Here is an 18639-nt window from a genome sequence, read left to right on the forward strand (position 1 = left end):
TCAATTCTTTTACCCATGTTAATACAGATACTTGATAATATAAGACCCACTCTGGTAAACCAAAACCTCCATTTTCCTTGGCTTCTTTTAACATTTTCATCTTGATTCTAGCTTTCTTTCCTTGCCAAATAAATTTCAAAATTAATGAATTTAAATCTTCAAAGAATTTTTTTCTCGTTTTATAGGTATTTGGAATAGAAATAAAATTTTTGGTAGTATATTCCTTTTCACTGTAGCAATTCTTCCTAATATCGACAGTTGCAAGGTTTTCCATTTTTCCAAGTCCAATCTTATTTGGTTCAATAATTTTGCATAATTATCTTCTTTTATTGTTGAACATCTTGTTAAGTATATTCCCAGGTTTTTAACTTTAAACTATTTGTAGTTCTATTTTTTCTGACTTTTTTTTTCTTATCTGAGAGATTTTTAACAATTACTTTAGTTTTTTCTCTTAGTTTTTATTTTCACTCCTGCTATTTCTCCATACTGGTCTATCTTTTCCAGTATTTTAGGAATCGTCTCCAAAGGTTCTTCTAGGATAAAGACCAAATCAAGAGGTCCATTATTTTCAATGGTAGAAGACTTTTGATTCCACTGAGTTACGCCCATGGAAACAAGCTGGGAAGGCCATTCCTTTTCCTGGCCTTTATGACAGCTCCTTCTGTTTTTGTAAGAAAGGATATCTTCTGGTTGTTTGGTAGTGGATAAATGGTTGGTTTAGACCTCAGGAAGACCCAAGTTCAAATCGTTGTTTGATAATGAGAGTTTACTGAAAGATTCTCTAGCTACTTTTTTTTTTTTTTGCTAAATCTCCCTCAAGAATCTTATTCATGTCACTCAGCTCCTTGGGAGAAAGAGCAGGATAAAAGAATATTTTTCTGGGATAAAATTCTTACGTATTAGCAGTCTGGGGTATTGCTTAACTAGTGAAAGCTAATGCCTTCTAACACAGGGGCCTTCAAATTTGGCCCTTTGATGACTTCTGGACTTCAACTCCCAGAATTCCTCAGCCGGGCATGCTGGCTGAGGAATTCTGGGAGTTGGAAGCCCACAAGTCATCAAAGGGGCCAAGTTTGAAGACCCCTGTTCTAACAGATCTTCTAAATAACTGCAGCAGGTTTAGCTCCCTTGGGAAGGTGATTAGGTACTTTTTGCAAGCCTCTGAAATTTACACCGCAGCTGATTTTAGGAACTCAATAACTCACAGATCAACAACTACAAACTTGATTATCTTTTTGAAAGCTTGGCAACTAGGGGTTTTTTTCCCCCTTATTCATCCTGCACTTTGTCATTGGAGCTGACAGTAAGAAGTTGAGATGATCTCCATATTTATTTTAATTTTGTTTGCCTCCTGTAGGGGCTCTACCTCGGCAGGGGAGGGCTTGGGTGTTGCAGGGAAGAACAAAGAGGATACCTTTGCTACGTTCCGTCAGAGAATGATCCAGATGTACTATATGAAAAGAGCCAATAAATAGGTAGGTGTGTAAAACGGAGCCAGTCGTTTTCATTTTAAATTGTTGCAAGAGTAAAAAAAAAAAAAAGTCCAGAGAGATTTTTCTGCTTTTCACATTGTTGATTCACGTTGAAAATCCAGAATGACATTACTGACATTAAATGCTGATGGCTAGAATGCCTTTATTGCTGTTCGGTCTGCCAAGAAATTGATTTCAAGTTTGGATCTTTCCCAGTTCCCTCCCAACATACAAAAAGCCTAGAATTTAAATATCTCTGGTATCCTAAGAGGAGATAGCTGCTTTTCAGAAGCAGGAGCAGTCGGTCCTGCTTTTCATCAAAAGTCACCTATGACTTAGCAGTAATTTATAATGATATCCCCAATCGAATCCCCTTCAAATGTTTTAAGCTGTAATTCCTAGCAACCTCAACCAGCAATGTCTAGGCTGGCTAAATTATGGTCAGAATTGTGGGCCTTCCTGTTGGGACCCAGTAGGGGAGCCCATTGTAATTATTTTCAATAAGGTAGGCTGGATTATTCCTGTTCCAAATAGGTGAAATTCCTCCATTTCCCCCCCCCCCTCAAATTCAGTGTGTCAATTTTATCATCTTTGATACGAACTCCTGGTATGCATCGCCTCTGGGAGTATAATTAAATTTGGTAAATTCTGCTATTTTCATCAATTCTAGAGTCCGGGAAGTTGCTTATGACAAATTCAGCAGCAGACCAAAACCATTACCTTAGCATAAATTTCATGAACTTGTTTTGGGGACCTTTACCAGCAATCGGTATGTCTGGTCTCCTCCCCAAATATGTGCATTATTTAAGCCAGCCAGTCTTTTGTTCACATTCTCGGATTGTCTTTTCTTAACTTCCATGATATTCTCAGGCAGCTTTCTTTGTGTTTTAGGAGATAAAGCTGCCTGCAATTTGCATGTCTATTTTATGTCCTGTTAAATAAATATGATTACAGTTTGTTGAAGGTGGCGATTGGACCTTTTCAAGATAACATCTCTTTTTTTCCCATGAGTCTACCAAAGCTGCCACATATATGGCAAAGACTTACGTTAATCAAATAACATCTTGCGCCATTAAGACTCTTGTGTGTAAAATCCAACTTAAAAACGGATTATTCACAGCATCCTGATTTGATTTGAAAATTCTTGTAGATTACTCATACTTCTTAATTCCGGTAGCATGTTTGCCATCAAATTTTGTCAAGTCTTTCAGTTTTTCTATGATTGCCTCCAGAAGATGTCTTCATCTTGTTGGTATTGCCTTTTTTTTTTTTTGTATTTCAATTCTCACAGCCATGGAGTTTCTTTTCCCACCACATTCCATTTTGGGGTGGGGTTTGAAATATGCATGATTCCCCACACTCGTTTTCATTTGAAAAACTTGTGGATGGCGTATATTGCAGTACCTAGTTTCGTATTCTCCTAGTTGCTTTCTTGAGACAAGCTTTAGAGCTCCAGGAAAGGCCAGATAAAATCATGGCACAGAATAAAAGCTTTGAAGAACATGCTAGCAAGCAACAAATGATGTGTTCCATCACTTTCTAAGACCATCGGAAGCCATTGATACAAATCAACTGCTTCTTTGCTTGAACTGAAATATTTGCAAGTACACTTGAATTGTTGAAGAGTTCTAAGTAATTCCCATCCTCCAGGCCTTTGGGATCCGGTCTTACCCAATGGACACTGCCTTGAAGCTTAGAGACCATCCTGGTGTCTTTTTTCCGTCCTAGCTCCTTATTTTTAGGGTTGTTGGTTTCTCTTTCCTGTACATCACAGAGCATCACATCGCAAATGTTTGCCTGCTATCGGAACAACTAGCTTGATCTGTAAACTTGAAATACTCTAGACATGCAACTTCTGTTGGGTTAAATCATCTTTTTTAAATATATATATATATATGTTTTGTTTAATAGTCAGCTTTCCTATTCTTTCCAGTTGCTTAAAAGTATTTTCTCTCTCAACTTCAGAATTTGCAGCAATTGAGATGAATATTCAGATGTTTTCTCTTACGCTCTGGGGGTGGGGCACTTTCTCAATCCAGTTTTTTTCTGTGCCCTTTGTGGGCCAAAACTGAGCTGTCGCTTCTTGGGAGGCATCAACGAAAGGCTCTAAATCTCCAGACAGGGGAAATGATGGTTTCTTTGAACCCAGTTTCGATGGGGGTGACCCTGCTGATTTCAGCTTGCTTCAGAGCTGCATGAGTATATAATGAACGCTCAAACATTTAAAAAATATGAATTCTCTTACTTGGGGAGGCGACATTGACCTCCACCCCTTCCAGATTAGTGCGATTCTAATCAGTCTTCCTTGTACGAAGATTTGATATGGGACAAAAAGTATACAGCAGCAGCACAGATGCTTTTAAAGTGTTGCTTTTCAGTCGGTCCTATGTTGGATATTTGGGTTTCATAACCAAGCTTCATTGTTTTTTGTTTGTCTGTTTTGAAACCTGCTTTAGCAGGCAACATCTACCAGCAAACACCTGACTGCATTTGCAAAAAAAAAAAAAAAAAAATAAAAAAACAGTTTAAAAAAATCCAGTTTCAATCTGTGTCAGTTCACTACCTTTTCTATTATTCTAGTTTTCCAGGCTCTCTGATACGAAGATTAGAAGCATCCAAGAACATTTTTCACTCCCGTCACTAGGTTGTGTCTCTCTTCTGTGTCAATTTTGGTTTGGAATGTTGCATTTTTGAAGTCCTCAGTCAGATATTTTTCCTTTCTTCTTGTAAAACTTTTTATCAGTATCGACCAGTAATGAATAGCAAATTGTTAGCCAACGATTGATCTTAACATTTCTTTTAAAATATCTTAATGGCATGTAATCCTTTTATCAAGGTCTACAATAAAAAAAAACAGTAGAAAAAGCCAGCTTTGCTTCAATTTTTGCGTCTACAAATGTGGGATAGTTACCACAAATAAGTGCTCGTCTTACGAAGGGAAGGTATGTTCGGGGGAAAAAGTGGGTCACCCTTTTAAATAGTCACTACATTTACTATTTAAGAAGGTACCTAAAAAGCAGCAAAAGGATGAATCTGGTGGGGTTTCCTCAAGAAAGCCGATCTAACCTTGTATGGTGCAAAGGTTGTCTTTGAAGAGCTTGTCTCAGATCCTTCTCCCAGAGAAGGAATATAATCCTGAAGCTTTTCTTCCTTTCTGGATATCTATTTCAGACTGAGCTTGTGCTCTATTAATATTGATAGTAGCAAAACAAGTAGATTGAGTAGTTCACACTCATGTGTCTTTCCTCAAAAAAAAAATCACATTTATTACTTTGATGGATTAATTCATAAACTTTCTTAGGAAACCAGTTAGCACAACCAATCTTATAAATGCCATGCATAGGAGGCAGATGATTAAATGCAGTAATTAATGACACTGGATGACTAGATTTGTAAACACATATGGTACACTCGTATATCACGGCTGCTAGAGGCTGTTCTAATTGTGTCTAGACTCTAGCGGGCTGGCGGTGCAGCTAACAACCTGAACAGCTCGGTCCTTAAACTCAATAACATGCTACACTATCCTGGTAGTTAATTGGTGACTTGGTGGCAACTGAATTAATCCTAACCATGGTTAAGCATACAGTTAGTCCTTGACTTACAAGTTTGTTTAGTGACCATTCAAAGTTACAATGGCACTGAAAAAAGTGGCTTATGACCAATTTTCACACTTAGGACCATTGTAGCATCCCCATGGTCACATGATCAAAATTCGGATGCTTGGCAACGGGCTCATGTGTATGATGGTTGTAGCAGCCAGGGGTCATGTGATCCCCTTTTGCGATCTGACAAGCAAAGTCAGCGGGGAAGCCGGATTCACTTAGCGACTGTGTTACTAACAACAACTGCAATGATTCACTTAGCGACTGTGGCAACAAAGGTCATAAAATGGGGCAAAATTCACTTAACAAATGTCTCACTTAGCAACATAAATGTTGGGCTCAGTTGTGGTCGTACGCCAAGGACTACCTGCATTCATCTCACATACACACTTGCATGTTAAGTGGCTCAGTTGACTTAGTGGATCGTCTGAACTTGGAGCTTGGTTTGTTTCTCTTGGAACATGATGGCAGTATGCAGAATAATACTGTTGTAAGAATAAGAGAAGCATGTATAGTAGAAGCATGGAGGTGTTATATATTCCTATCCTGACCACTGCCTTATGTTCTTGTTTTGGGCCTTTCTGTGAAATATTGCTCTCCTAGATTAAGAAAGGCCCGCTTAGACAAGCTAAGATTTATGTGCTTAATCTGAGTCACCTTGGAACAGAGTGTTCTCTTGTGTGTTTTAAATTCAGCATGTCCAGCACTTCTACTGCATTATATGTGCCATCGGATACACATGAGAATTGACTGCAGCATGTTGCTAGAGGTACAGGTGCATAATATTTTACATCCAGAGTGCTTCCAATCAAGGAAATAGGATAGAAATTACTCCACTCTTCCTTTTACCCAACTGTCTTTTTCTGATTACTTAAATTGGAAGAAATTCCCTAATTATTGATAATGCGACTTTGGTTTCTTAAATGGTCTTCTGAACAAAATTACTTCTCCAACGTATGTATGTCATGCAAGCTGAAATTTTGAAAACGTCTTATTACTGGCACTTGCTCATCACAAACCACAGTAGCCTTAGAACTACGGGTGAGAAAAGGATGAAGTGACCTAATCTAAGCTCCCGGAAGGTAGCCATCAAGGGACCACACTGCACATCTTCATCGTCTGCCTCGGAACCTCTTCCAGGTGAGTGGACAATTTTGAAAACTGATTTCAGCTTCTACATCTTTCAGTCAGTTCTAATTATGGAAAATCAGAACGTGTGGGGAGTGGGGGGGGGGAAAGAGGAGGAAGAAGTGTTGATATTTCAACCCTGAGCTACAAATATTCTCCTTCGTTGAAAGAAATGTTGAATATGTTCAGAGCCTGGAGTTATTTGTAAAAAAAATAACAAAAGACGGGAAATACATACATACATACATACATACATACATACATACATAGTTTCCTGTCAGTGAGTTCTTCTGCGCAAGACTTTTGAGAGTCTAGTCTCTCACTGGAGCAAGATGGGCCCTGAAAAAAGTTAGTTAGATTTATCATATTTTGACCAAAGACAAATAACAAAACATTTCAAATCCAAAGAGCCGCTTCATTCCCAAATATCCAGACAGTTGCAAATCAATAATTGCTTGACTTGTTATATACTCTCAGAAGAAGCTATTATATGTGTTGTTGGATGAACCATGACACTGACCTTGGTTCACCTCAAAAAGCCCAATCTATGCAGTCCAATGAGACATGAATCTCAGTTCCACAAAATGCAGGCAGAATGTAATGAGTCCTGGTAGTACAGTGGTTAGAATGCAGTATTGCAGATTAACTCTGCCCACAGCCTGAAGTTCGATCCCGATGGGCTTGAGGTTGACTCAGCCTTCCATCCTTTTGATGTTGGTAAAATGAGGAGCCAGATGTTGGGGGCAATATGCTGACATTGTATTTACAGCCCAGAGAGTGCTGTAAAGCGCTACGGAGTGCTATATAAGTCTACATGCTATTGCTATGTAATGAAGGTTCATTTAGTGCTATACTTTCCATGAGATCCTTGAGAACCATCATTCTCCTAGCCCATGGGTAGGCAACCTCGGCTCTTTTATGACTCATGGACTTCAACTCCCAGAATTCCTGAGTCAGCTGAGTCAGGAATTCTGGGAGTTGAAGTCCATGAGTCATAAAAGAGCCGAGGTTGCCTACCCCTGTCCTAGCCCAACCCATCTCACAGGGCAGTGGTTGTAGGGAAAAGATGAGGGAGCACTACTGTATGTACCCGGTTTTGTGTTAATCAAAATAAAGCTAAGAGGTAGGTCAAATAAATAAGCACAGTCTCCCATTCATGTTCCGCAACACATGAAATTCGGAGATGAGATTCTGTTCAACTAGTCCATCCTTGCTATGATTTCACACGGATTCTGTTTTGAAACCGTCTACATTGCTACAACCATGTTGCCAAAGTGGGTTCCGTAGCAATTTCATACTATGTGAAGGATGTTTACCCTTGAGTTGATTCTTTTAGGTGGCCCCATGGCGTTCCTGTTGGGTCAGTTGACTGTTGATAACCTGCAGAATTCTATGAATTGCTGAGAAGCAGTCCCACTGGCAGCAGACATTGAAGAGAAGGCCCTCTGCCTTGGATGCTTAACCAGATCTGGCTTTGCACACCATACTCCAGGGGTCTTCAAACGTGGCCCTTTTATGATTTGTGGACTTCAACTCCCAGAATTCCTCAGCCAGCGGGCCCGGCTGAGGAATTCTGGCAGTTGAAGTCCACAAGCCATAAAAGGGCCACGTTTGAAGACCCCTGTCATACTCCTTGAGAGATGGCAGGGGAGATGGGGGATGACCACATCCTGCTCTGATTCAGGCAGAAGATAACTTGAAGTAATCCTGTACAACAGGGGTCTTCAAACTTGGCCCTTTTATGACTTGTGGTCTTCAACTCCCAGAATTCCTCAGCCAGGCATGCTGGTGGAGGAATTCTGGGAGTTGAAGTCCACAAGTCATAAAAGGGCCAAGTTTGAAGACCCCTGCTGTACAAGGTCATAGTCCCCGCCCCCATTTACCTTCCTCATTGAGAAAAATACTGTACCAAATATAATTTTTCCTCGTAGAAAATATCTCCTAGTGCAGGGGAAAGTTTCAAAACGGGGATGATGAGATCCCTTCAGATGGACTCCAGTTCCCATCATCTCTTAGTCATACTGTGGCTGATGAGAATGTAGAGCCATATAAGGTAAAGGTTACCCTGCACATGCGTGCTAGTCATTTCCGACTCTAGGGGCCAGTGCTTATCTCTGTTTCAAAGCCCAAGAGCCAGCATTTGTCCGAGGACGTCTCCATGGCCTTGTGGCCAGCATGACTAGACGCCAAAGGCACACGGAACGCTATTACCTTCCCACCGTAGTGGTCCCTATTTTTCTACTTGCATTTTTACGTGCTTTCGAAATGCTAGGTTGGCAGAAGCTGGGATGAGTAACAGGCGCTCACTCTGTTACGCGGCACTCGGGATTCGACCCGCCAAACTGCCGACCTTCTGATCGACAGGCTCAGCGTCCTAACCCACTGAGCCACCGCGTCCCTAAGAGCCATATAGGGTCTACTCAAAAAGAAAAAAGGGGGGAGGAGAGATTGGTAAGACACTATGGAATTTAACCTATTTTTAGCTGTTTCAGCAAAGGCTTTCTTTTTCCAAAACAACTGAAGAGAGGCAATGTCACACTTGCAGTTGTGTATTTATTGTCACAATCATATTGCCAAGCACATTGATTTGTGCTTAGAGTGTAAGCCGCCCTGAGTCTTCGGAGAAGGGCGGGATATAAATGGGATTAAAATAAAAATTAAAATAAAATTTCCTTTTGCAAATATTTAAGGGATTTTTGGTACTATCATCCATACATTCCTTAAGTGTTTGCTCAGGGAATTCTTCCCATCCATAATTCTTCCCTTTTTAATACAATTTATATAAACAATAAAGACCACGCAGCGTTTGTCATTCTTAACAATGAAAAGAGGAAAATTTCAGGCAAATGATTACCGATCTTGCCCATTAAGCCAGAAGTATTGGAAAATGCACTTGTGTCTGTACAATATAATTTCAATAGCTATACCAAAAGACCCACGATTCTTTTTCTAAAAAATTAAGTTGCTACCTTCACATGCTTCACTAGCCACTCCATTTTATATTTCCAAACAACCGAACCCAAAAGGACAGCAGGGGTTTACTTCCATTTGGTTGCAGCCCCTCTTGTAGGATGCCTTGAATCGTTGACAACAATCGTCGAATGTTAGCAAAATAAGCGATCTGGAAGGGACCTTGGAGGTCTTCTAGTCCAACCCTCTGCTCAAGCAGGAGACCTTGTACCGTTTCAGACAAATGGCTGCCCAGTCTCTTTTTAAAAACTTCCAGTGATGGGGCACCCAAATAAAATAACCCAGTTATTATTTTTTTAAAAAACAACAACAAATTAAGAGCCTTGGTGGCGCAGTGGGCTAATGCCTCCTTAAGTAACACCAGCTGCCTGCAATTAGTGCAGGTTCGCATCCCACCAGGCTCAAGGTTGACTCAGCCTTCCATCCTTCCGAGGTAGGTAAAATGAGGACCCAGATTGTTGGGGGCAATTAAGCTGACTTTGTAATAATGCCGCTTGTGGGGTGTGTGAAAGCCCTAATAAGCAGGCATATACATAGAATGAAGGCTAAGCTTGTAAGCCGCCCTGAGTCTTCGGAGAAGGGCGGGATATAAATGGGATTAAAATAAAACAAATAAAAATACTTCCTCGTAATCGTCAACTGGGTTATTTTTTACGGATTAGGGTCACCTGATCCGGGTTGCAAATATCATCGGGCAACAAGGAATGTGCCTCCCATGCTTTTTTATCCAGAAAAGGATTACTGACTGGAAGGGGTCCAGGCTACCCCTGGAGGGCAGGGGGAAGGTAGGGATAAGGGGGCTTGACTGGCACCTGTCACTCCACACCATCCTGCCCACAAAATATTTAAGATGATTTTGTCACATTGAAAACTCAGTATTTCATAGTGCTTGATGCAGCACAAGTGATACAGTGGACCAAGTTGAACCTGTACATTCATACCCTGGTCCAGCTTTAATAGTTCCTATTGCCCCCTATGTTCTAGTGAGCACTTTCCTGGCATCTTCCCACTAAAGCTGCTGTTTGTGAGAGACAAAAGAGCTGTCACATTCTATGCTGATCTTTTTGGTAATTAAAAGAATTTGGAAGTAATTATAATACCACTTCGAGAGAGAGAGAGAGAGAGAGGAAGAATCTCGCTCGACGTCCCGGAGTTCGCCCTTCACGAAGACACTCGAGCGGAAGGTTCGACCGTCCAGCGGCCGAAGGTCACGTGTTCTTCGGGAGAACCTGTGCGCCGAACAGGACGCTGGGTGGGCGTGGCTAGGATAAAGGGGAGGGGCGTGAGCCGGTATTTAAATGCTCGCCTCAACGGTCTCTGTTAGCATAGTTAGGGAGAGGGGCGCGGGTGTCCTTTGTCGACTATAACCGGGGAGAGGAAGGCTCAGAGAGGCTGGCTTCTGACGGAGGGGCGAAATAAGTGCGGGTGGGGGGTTGTTTACAAATACGGATGTGAAGAGAGGATGTCTTAAAAGCATGCAAATGTGGTGGGTGGTTTTCGCCCAGTCACCCTCTTGTCAGTCCAACTCGCCTCACGGGGTGGTTGGGGGGGAGGGGTAGGGAAATAGAAGGAGGAAGGCGTGTGAGGAATGTTCGCCGCCTTGGGTTACTTACAAAGTAATAAAGGCGGGATGGGGAAAAAAAACACGTCACCCACTGAGTCAGGCGTTTTCGAAGGTCTGAGGGAGCGCTAACCTGGCTAGTTACGGCGGGATCCGCGTTGTGAGGCGTGGCTTCTTCACCTGAGAAGCCTGTCAGAAAAGAGGCTAATTGAGAAAGAGGCTGAGAGGAGAAAATGGGGGGAATGGAATTGGGGGAGGGAGGGGAACCTTACCTAGGAAAAGGGGGAGAGTTAGGTGGAGGGTACAGTCCTGAGAGGAATTAAGGTCAGTATAGAGGAAACAGTGAGAGGAAGGGTGGAGAAGGGTGAAAATAATACAAGTGCCAGTTCACCGAGTATTAATATGCTCTGAGAACATGATATTGCAGGAATTTTCTTAAATTTATATGCAGCTTCTCTCACATAAGGTGATGGAGGAGGGTGGAGATCTATGTATCTTCTCTCTCTCTCTCTCTCTCTCTCTCTCTCTCTCTCTCTCTCTCTCTCTCTCTCTCCCTCCCTCCCTCCCTCCCTCCCTCTCTCTCTCTCTCTCTCTCTCTCCCTCTCTCCTATACCATATATCTGCAAAGTGTCCAGAGTGGAGGAAGGTATTCTGTTGATAGTATCCTGAGAAGAACAACAGAGTACCTCCAATTTGGGGTATCTCTTCTGATATGAAAAATTGAGAGGAGAGTAGAATTGCCTGGAGATACCAGTAGAAGGAGGAAGAGCTAACTGGCAGATATATTGGGGAGAATTTGGAGTGGTTTTTGGTAGAAAATGGGTATTTGTTCATTTTCAGGTGGAGAAAGTAAAATCCTGAAAGATAATGGGTTAGAATTGGGAATTAGAATTTAGAAATAGTAGAGCCTGCCTGCCTGCCTGCCTTTCCTCCCTCCCTCCCAATAAAGGAGTTGATCAACAATTAAACTTTAACATTTAAATTAATATTGTAGAACAAACTAATTATTCCTGTGTTTGTTTTTGTGTTTTTGACTGAAATTCCATGAAATCAATGCATAGAATATGCAACAATCTAGTTGAAAACCATGGGCGCTACAGTTGCTTTTTGTCTTCTAATGCTTTGTGGAATAATTCAGCAGGGTGCAAGTAATCTTCTGAACATCATACCAAGAAAAACAGTGAAATACCAGTGTAAGCATCGTTGAATCTATTAAAAACTACAGAAATATGTATCCAACTGGACAATTTCTTATTAAATATGGCTCCCATCACTTGTTTATTAGTTATAGAAATTAAATGGAATTGCTTTGTGTAAATACAACCATATAGGATCTTTACAATGAGTAAAAATTGAACGGTTATCTTGCATTAATGTATAGTCTGTGAACTTTTAAAAATATCTGGCTTGTCCCCGTCTCCCTGTCGAAAGCAGGACTAGACTGATTTTTGAGCCAACTATAATATAAAGCTTATGTTGAGAGCTCCTGAAACTTTATTAGATGGACTTACCCAACTTTCTTCACTAGGAAGGCTGAACTTCCTTCAATATTATTTTTTATGCCAAACTAAAGTTTGGCATAAAATACTAGTACTTACATTACTGGTAAAATACCAGTACTTACAGTATATAATATGCTTGTGTTATAGACTCTCTTTTTGCACATTTATAAGCCAGTTTTCCATTTAAAAATGCCTGTGGCAATGGACAATATTTCAAAGCAAAAAGGAAGTAATGGAAGAAAACTCCATATGTGAAAACAAACTAGAAACCAGTTTTTAACTATCTGTATAAAGATTTGATTTTATCCAAGATCATATTTAATAAAGATTTAAACATATTAAAACATTCCTTTTTTTAAAGCTGAAAATCTAAAGATATTTGAAAAGCAAGGAGTGTCCAATTTTTCTACTCTCTTGTTGAGTGAAGAAACAAATACTTTATATGCTGGAGTCAAAGATTATATCCTTGTTTTTAACTTAAATGACATTTCTAAAGAAATATCCACAGTAAGTATTTTACAATTTTCATGTATCTTTCTACTGAAGACATTTGCTTACTTTCCATAAAGTTTTTTATTTTACCTGACATTCATCCCTGTAATTCTATAGTGTCTACTCAAACCAACAGAAATTCCCTGTAATGTCAGAGGCCTTTCTAATCCCATTGGTAGGAAAACTTTAGCAGGATGTAATTTTTAAAAAAGTGCAAAGCATATCCTCAGTCACCAAGAAGTAGAATCTCTTGAAAGCATGAATCTAGTATGCTACTAAAACTTGTCCGAGTGAAACTATATCATCAAGCAACAAGGAATGTGCCTCCCATGCTTTTTTATCCAGAAAAGGATTACTGACTGGAAGGGGTCCAGGCTACCCCTGGAGGGCAGGGGGAAGGTAGGGATAAGGGGGCTTGACTGGCACCTGTCACTCCACACCATCCTGCCCACAAAATATTTAAGATGAAATGGAACATTTAGTCTGATTTTGTCACATTGAAAACTAAGTATTTCATAGTGCTTGATGCAGCAGAAGTGATACAGTGCACCAAGTTGAACCTGTACATTCATACCCTGGTCCAGCTTTAATAGTTCCTATTGCCCCCTATGTTCTAGTGAGCACTTTCCTGGCATCTTCCCACTAAAGCTGCTGTTTGTGAGAGACAAAAGAGCTGTCACATTCTATGCTGATCTTTTGGTAATTAAAAGAATTTGGAAGTAATTATAATACCACTTCAAGACGCAAAGAGATAATGAGACATGCCTCTCACTCATGGAAAGTGTAGAGACTGGCAAACAGACTATATTCATAATCACAGCCTGATTCAATGTTGATGAAGCACCAAAAAATCAAAACTATTTCTTGCATTTGTTTTTGCTTCCCACTGGCTGATCCCTGCTTTCAGAATTTCTGATCTAAAACAATTAGTACCATATAGTTCATCTCAGCAGCTGACAGAGAAGCTATTTTTTAATCAGTTTATCTAGCCTAATGACTGCTCTCACTGGAAGCAACTGTCAGGATTTCATCTGCTATTTGGTCATTTTTGCTAAGAATACCAGAAAATGAAGCTGTCTGTGTCCAAACAGGAAATTATAGAGCTGAACTATGTAAGACCTAAGAGGCTAAGCAGGTCCTGTGGGCATTATATTTCCATTGATTTTGGCTTGACTGCTTAGTTTTGATTTTATAGAATGGATCTAAGGCCCTTCATTATTTGCAAATTACCATTATTGGCAAAAATTCCCCTCTCATTAAAGGAGAATGAAGGAACAGGCAGAGAAGGATAATCTTTGCAATAGCTGTAAATATCTGTAGCTCAGGTATAGCATGAGGGTAGATTTCTTTTCGAACATTTCATTACCAGGCTAGGTAACACCTTCAGTGGAGTGTAGGGGATATCAGTCTCAATGTTCTGTTTATAAACAGAATAACAAGGTTAATCTTACCTAATTGCTCTTGCCAATTGCCAATATGCAGCTCCTGGAACTCCTACTACTACTACTAAAAAAAAAGACTCCATCCTCTCCCACACCATGTTGGGTTTATAAGATATTTTTCTCCCCCTTTCCATCTAATCCCTTGGCAATTGTCAGAAAGAGAACTAGAGACTGATACAGAAATTGGAGTAGAGAGTCACAGCTGAGAGATACAACTAGATAAAAAAAATGTTTCAGAAAAATACTCAGCCTGAACAAGAAGCCATTTCTAGTTTGAAATCATTAGGTCTGATATCATCCCGGCCATAAAATCTTAATACTTGGATTTTATGTGTCAATTGTCCTATAGGAAAGAGGGTGTGCCTAACTGAAGGAAGTGGCTAGAATCAATAGCATTGGCTCAGCATGTTTACTTTATGGAAGATTTTAATATGTTCATTTGCCTGTTTTGATTCCTAGGTATCCTGGTTTGCTTCAGAGGATAGTAAGCTTCAATGTCTTCGCAAAGGAAAAAGCAAGGTGTGCCTTGGTGAAAATATTAAATTGATTTCTGAGATAGAGTATTGTTGCACTTCAGGCTTAAATAAATAGATTTGTTATAGAAATGGCTAGTATATATTATCATATAAAAGTAAACAGTTGAGGTTTTGTGTTACTACTTTATTCAACTGCACCAAAAAGCCTTTTCCCCCTTTCCCCTACACTTTTCCTCCTTTATTTGTCCATTATTTAGATTTTTCTTTGTACCGCTATATTTTATATTTTGGTAAACTAATACAATGCTCTAGGCCAGACATGTCAAACACAAGGCCCGGGGGCCAGATCTGGCCAGTGAAGTGGTTTCATGCGGCCCATGAAGCCATCCTGGAAACAGTGAGGGAACGGCCCCCACTGCCTTGGCCCTGGCCCAGAGACCCTCCTTCTGCCAGAGACCCTCAGATCTGTCCCACTCCTGCCCAGGCCCCCATAGGCACCCTTGATGCCAACGATGGAGAGCTGGCCACGCCCACCCAGTAGGCCATACGCACTCTAGCCACGCCCACCCATTAGGCCACGCCCACCCAGGCCACACCCACCCAGCCCCCTGAGGGCAACCGCAATGCGGATGTGGCCCTCAATGGAATTGAGTTTGACACCCCTGCTCTAGGCTTAAATTGATTTTAACAATTTCATTTTCTGAGAGAAATGTGAAACGTGAATTGAAATCTCAAGCAGAAATTACTTGGGAACACTAATAAAGTAGTGGGGGATTTGATGGGAAAAGTCCTTATAAGAGACCAGGCTGAGCTGGAGGGAGGGGTCAAATGTGTCATCAGTCTCAAGTCCCTTCGCACCCACAAGAGATCCAAGTACAGCCCACCTTGAATTCCATTGACTCTTCTGTCCTGCCAACTTGCTTTGATTGTTAATAATTCAGATTCTTGTAGAGCAGGGTTATCCTACTTATCCTACTTCAAACACATTATGCAAAGATCTGGCTATCTGAAAAAAGCTTTAACATTGGGAAAGGTAGATGGAGAGCAGCAAGGTGGATAGACGCAGTTATAATGGCAATGGATACACTTTTGGGAGACATGAAAGACATCATCTTGTGAAAAATCCATCTGTGTGATCACTAAGAGTTGACAGTGGCTCGATGGTCCTTAATCAACCAATTTTCCCATCCTCATCCTTATTCAGGTGTCAGTTCATTAAATGATCTACTGTGTCATCTTCATTAATAAAAAGAGGGATCTCATCTATATTGATAACAAGTTAGGCTATTTCCCAGATAATCTTCCCCAGTGTTTCATGTAGATATTGTATAACCCAGGGAATAAAAACTGAATTTAAGGAGTCGGTGGAACAGCTTGCCTCCTGGAGTTGTGGTGCTCCATTACTGGAGGTTTCCAAGAAAAGATTGGACAAACATTTGTACAGTATGGTACAAGGATTTCTGCCTTGGGCAGGGGTTTAGACTAGAAGACCTCCAAGCTCCTTTTCAGCCCTATGATTCTAACTCTGTAACACAAAGACAAGGAACCAGAGTAATTAAGTATCCCAAAACATCTACTGGAAATAGACAGCAGAGTGGGAATAGAATTACTATAAAATAATTACTTAAATTCAATCAATTAAGAAAGGTTAATGAAACAAACACCAAATGTTGGTGTCAATAGTTCACTCAGATTCCTTGTATAAGTCAGTAGGACTCCATGAAGGTCTGATAATATTTAATAACAAAGATGAAACATTCAGAAAATTCAAAAGGAATGTGTTTTCCCCCCAACAGAACTGTAAGGTAAAGGTAAAGGTAAAGGTTCCCCCGCACATGCGTGCTAGTCGTTTCCAACTCTAGGGGCCGGTGCTCATCTCCATTTCAAAGCCGAAGAGCCAGCGCTTGTCCGAGGACGTCTCCGTGGTCATGTGGCCGGCATGACTAGACGCCAAAGGCGCACGGAACGCTGTTACCTTCCCACCGTAGTGGTTCCTATTTTTCTACTTGCATTTTTACGTGCTTTCGAACTGCTAGGTTGGCAGAAGCTGGGACGAGTAACAGGCGCTCACTCTGTTACAGAACTGTAGAACATAATAAATCAGAGATGCAAAGAAGGCAGACAAATCTTTGGGTTGCATCAATATAAATGCAACTTCCAAATCATGAAAATTAATCATTCTACTTTATTCTTTCTTGGTCAGACCATGGATCAAAGAGTATGTCCAGTTTGGGATATTACATTTTAAGAAAGATTCAGATATATTAGAACAGATTCAGAAAAGACTAATAATACATTGCACCGACAATTAATTTCTAAATTACAGGATATAATCATGCCACTGCATTCTGCTTTAATCATATTGCACCTCGAGTACTATATCCATTTTAGGTACCAAGGTTTAAGGAAGATTTTGAGAAACTGGAATAGCTTCAGAGAAAGGCAGTAAAATGGTCAGAGAATAAGAAAAGAAAATATATGAGAGGGAATATGATAGCATCCTTCGACTATCGGAAAGAATGATCTGGGGGCAAATATTAGGTAGAATGAGAACTTCAGTCATACATGGTACAAGTTATAAACTGGGAAAACATAAATCATTTTTGACTTCCATCTCCTTAGGAGGTGCAACTGGCTGTTTGAATCTTCAGTCCTACCTTTAAACTAAAGAAAATGTCCCTATTGAACTCAGATTCCTCATCCCTGGTGGTCCAGGAGGCTATCATTACAGGAAAATTTCTAATCTCCAATTTCTGGAATTTCCAGTGAGCCCATCTAACTATAAGTTGTCTATAATTTTTGGAAACTCTGGCTCTTATTTGAGCAGCAATCTCCTGCAGTCAGCTGTTAATCTTGAAATTTGACAGTTCTCTCAAAACACAAGGCTTCCTGGAATCTTTTAGCTCCCCAGCCTTGGATACTTGAGTGAGAAGTTGAGCCTTAAAATAAAAGCTAATTTCTTTAGGCCAGTAGTTCTCTTCCCCCGAGTAGTCTTTATTGGCAGAAAGGCTGAATGTTTCTTTCAAAACTTATTCTACAGTCCTGAAAAGAAAACAAGGGCTCCCTCTGTACATCATTACCCTCCTCTTAGTTCTCAGATAATCTTGTATTATGGATTGCTGGACACTGGTTATCTCAGGAGAAAGAAATATGAGCTGAATTTGGTGACTGAAGTCTTGGAGCAATTTTTTCATTAGATTGGACCAGGTTACAGGAAGTTTGGAGTCCCTCCTTTTATTTGAAAGTGGATTATTTGGTAGTCTTGTATATTCTATTGGTTTTGCCTGCTATAAATTGTCTTTGCGTTCAGGACAAATAATCTGCCATCAACAATACTTGGATGGATTGGATTGCAGTGTTTGGTTGTGTGTTGGTTAGTGTGTCATTTCAGTAGCGGTTAATACATAATTCTATGGCTTCCCAAACAGCTAATAATGAAGCGATTGTATTGTCCACTTAATAACTAAACATGAGGGGTCCTTGAGCTTGCTTGTTTTCTTGAAAACATTGCATTACCCAAACTAGGAAACCTCATCAATGCTAGTAAGGAGTGCTGTTTGTTGTCAGTTTGTATTCTGGTGGCTTGCCCTGTCTGTGGGGGTGGGGGTGGTCTTAGAGGTTTTTTTGCTTGGGCTGTCCACTATTGGCTCTTTGGCAGTTTCTTGATTGGGGTATTGTTTATTTTTCCTTTATTGGTAACTAAACCTTTATGCTCCATGGTTGAGGTTGGTTTCTTGTGGTAGCATCCGCCCTTCTTTATTATTGTTCAAATACTGTCACCAGTTGTCATTTCATAAAGCATTTTACTACAAAGCACCAATAAAAGCGAGATTTTTAACACTGGAGCTTGATGAAAAAAGTGCACTTCAGTTACTGAAGTAGTGTTTGTCTATGACTACTGCTATTTATGAATGCGTTCATTTGAGAAGATGGGAACGGACAGTCTAAACCAGAGTTTTTCCACTTCTGCAACTTTAAAATGGCTGAAAAA

General features: G+C 40.4%; 2 protein-coding genes across 2 annotated transcripts in view; both read left to right on the forward strand.

Moving 5' to 3' along the window:
- The window catches only part of SUGP2 (SURP and G-patch domain containing 2), a 34606-nt gene extending 30247 nt beyond the window's left edge, over positions 1-4359 (forward strand). The window contains 2 exon segments of the mRNA XM_083350329.1: positions 1358-1475; positions 4053-4359. Of these exon segments, the coding sequence (XP_083206455.1) occupies positions 1358-1475 (118 nt within the window). The 3' untranslated portion in view covers positions 4053-4359.
- A 7464-nt stretch (positions 4360-11823) lies between these two features.
- The window catches only part of LOC310640924 (semaphorin-4E-like), a gene marked incomplete at both ends in the record, with an annotated part of 35965 nt that continues 29149 nt past the window's right edge, over positions 11824-18639 (forward strand). Inside the window, 3 exons of the mRNA XM_083363508.1 lie at positions 11824-11929; positions 12600-12745; positions 14632-14691. Coding sequence (XP_083219634.1) covers positions 11824-11929; positions 12600-12745; positions 14632-14691 — 312 coding nt within the window. The remainder of the gene's footprint in view (positions 11930-12599; positions 12746-14631; positions 14692-18639) is intronic.

The sequence above is a fragment of the Vipera ursinii genome (assembly GCF_947247035.1).
Source record: "Vipera ursinii genome assembly, chromosome: 1".
NCBI lineage: Eukaryota > Metazoa > Chordata > Lepidosauria > Squamata > Viperidae > Vipera > Vipera ursinii.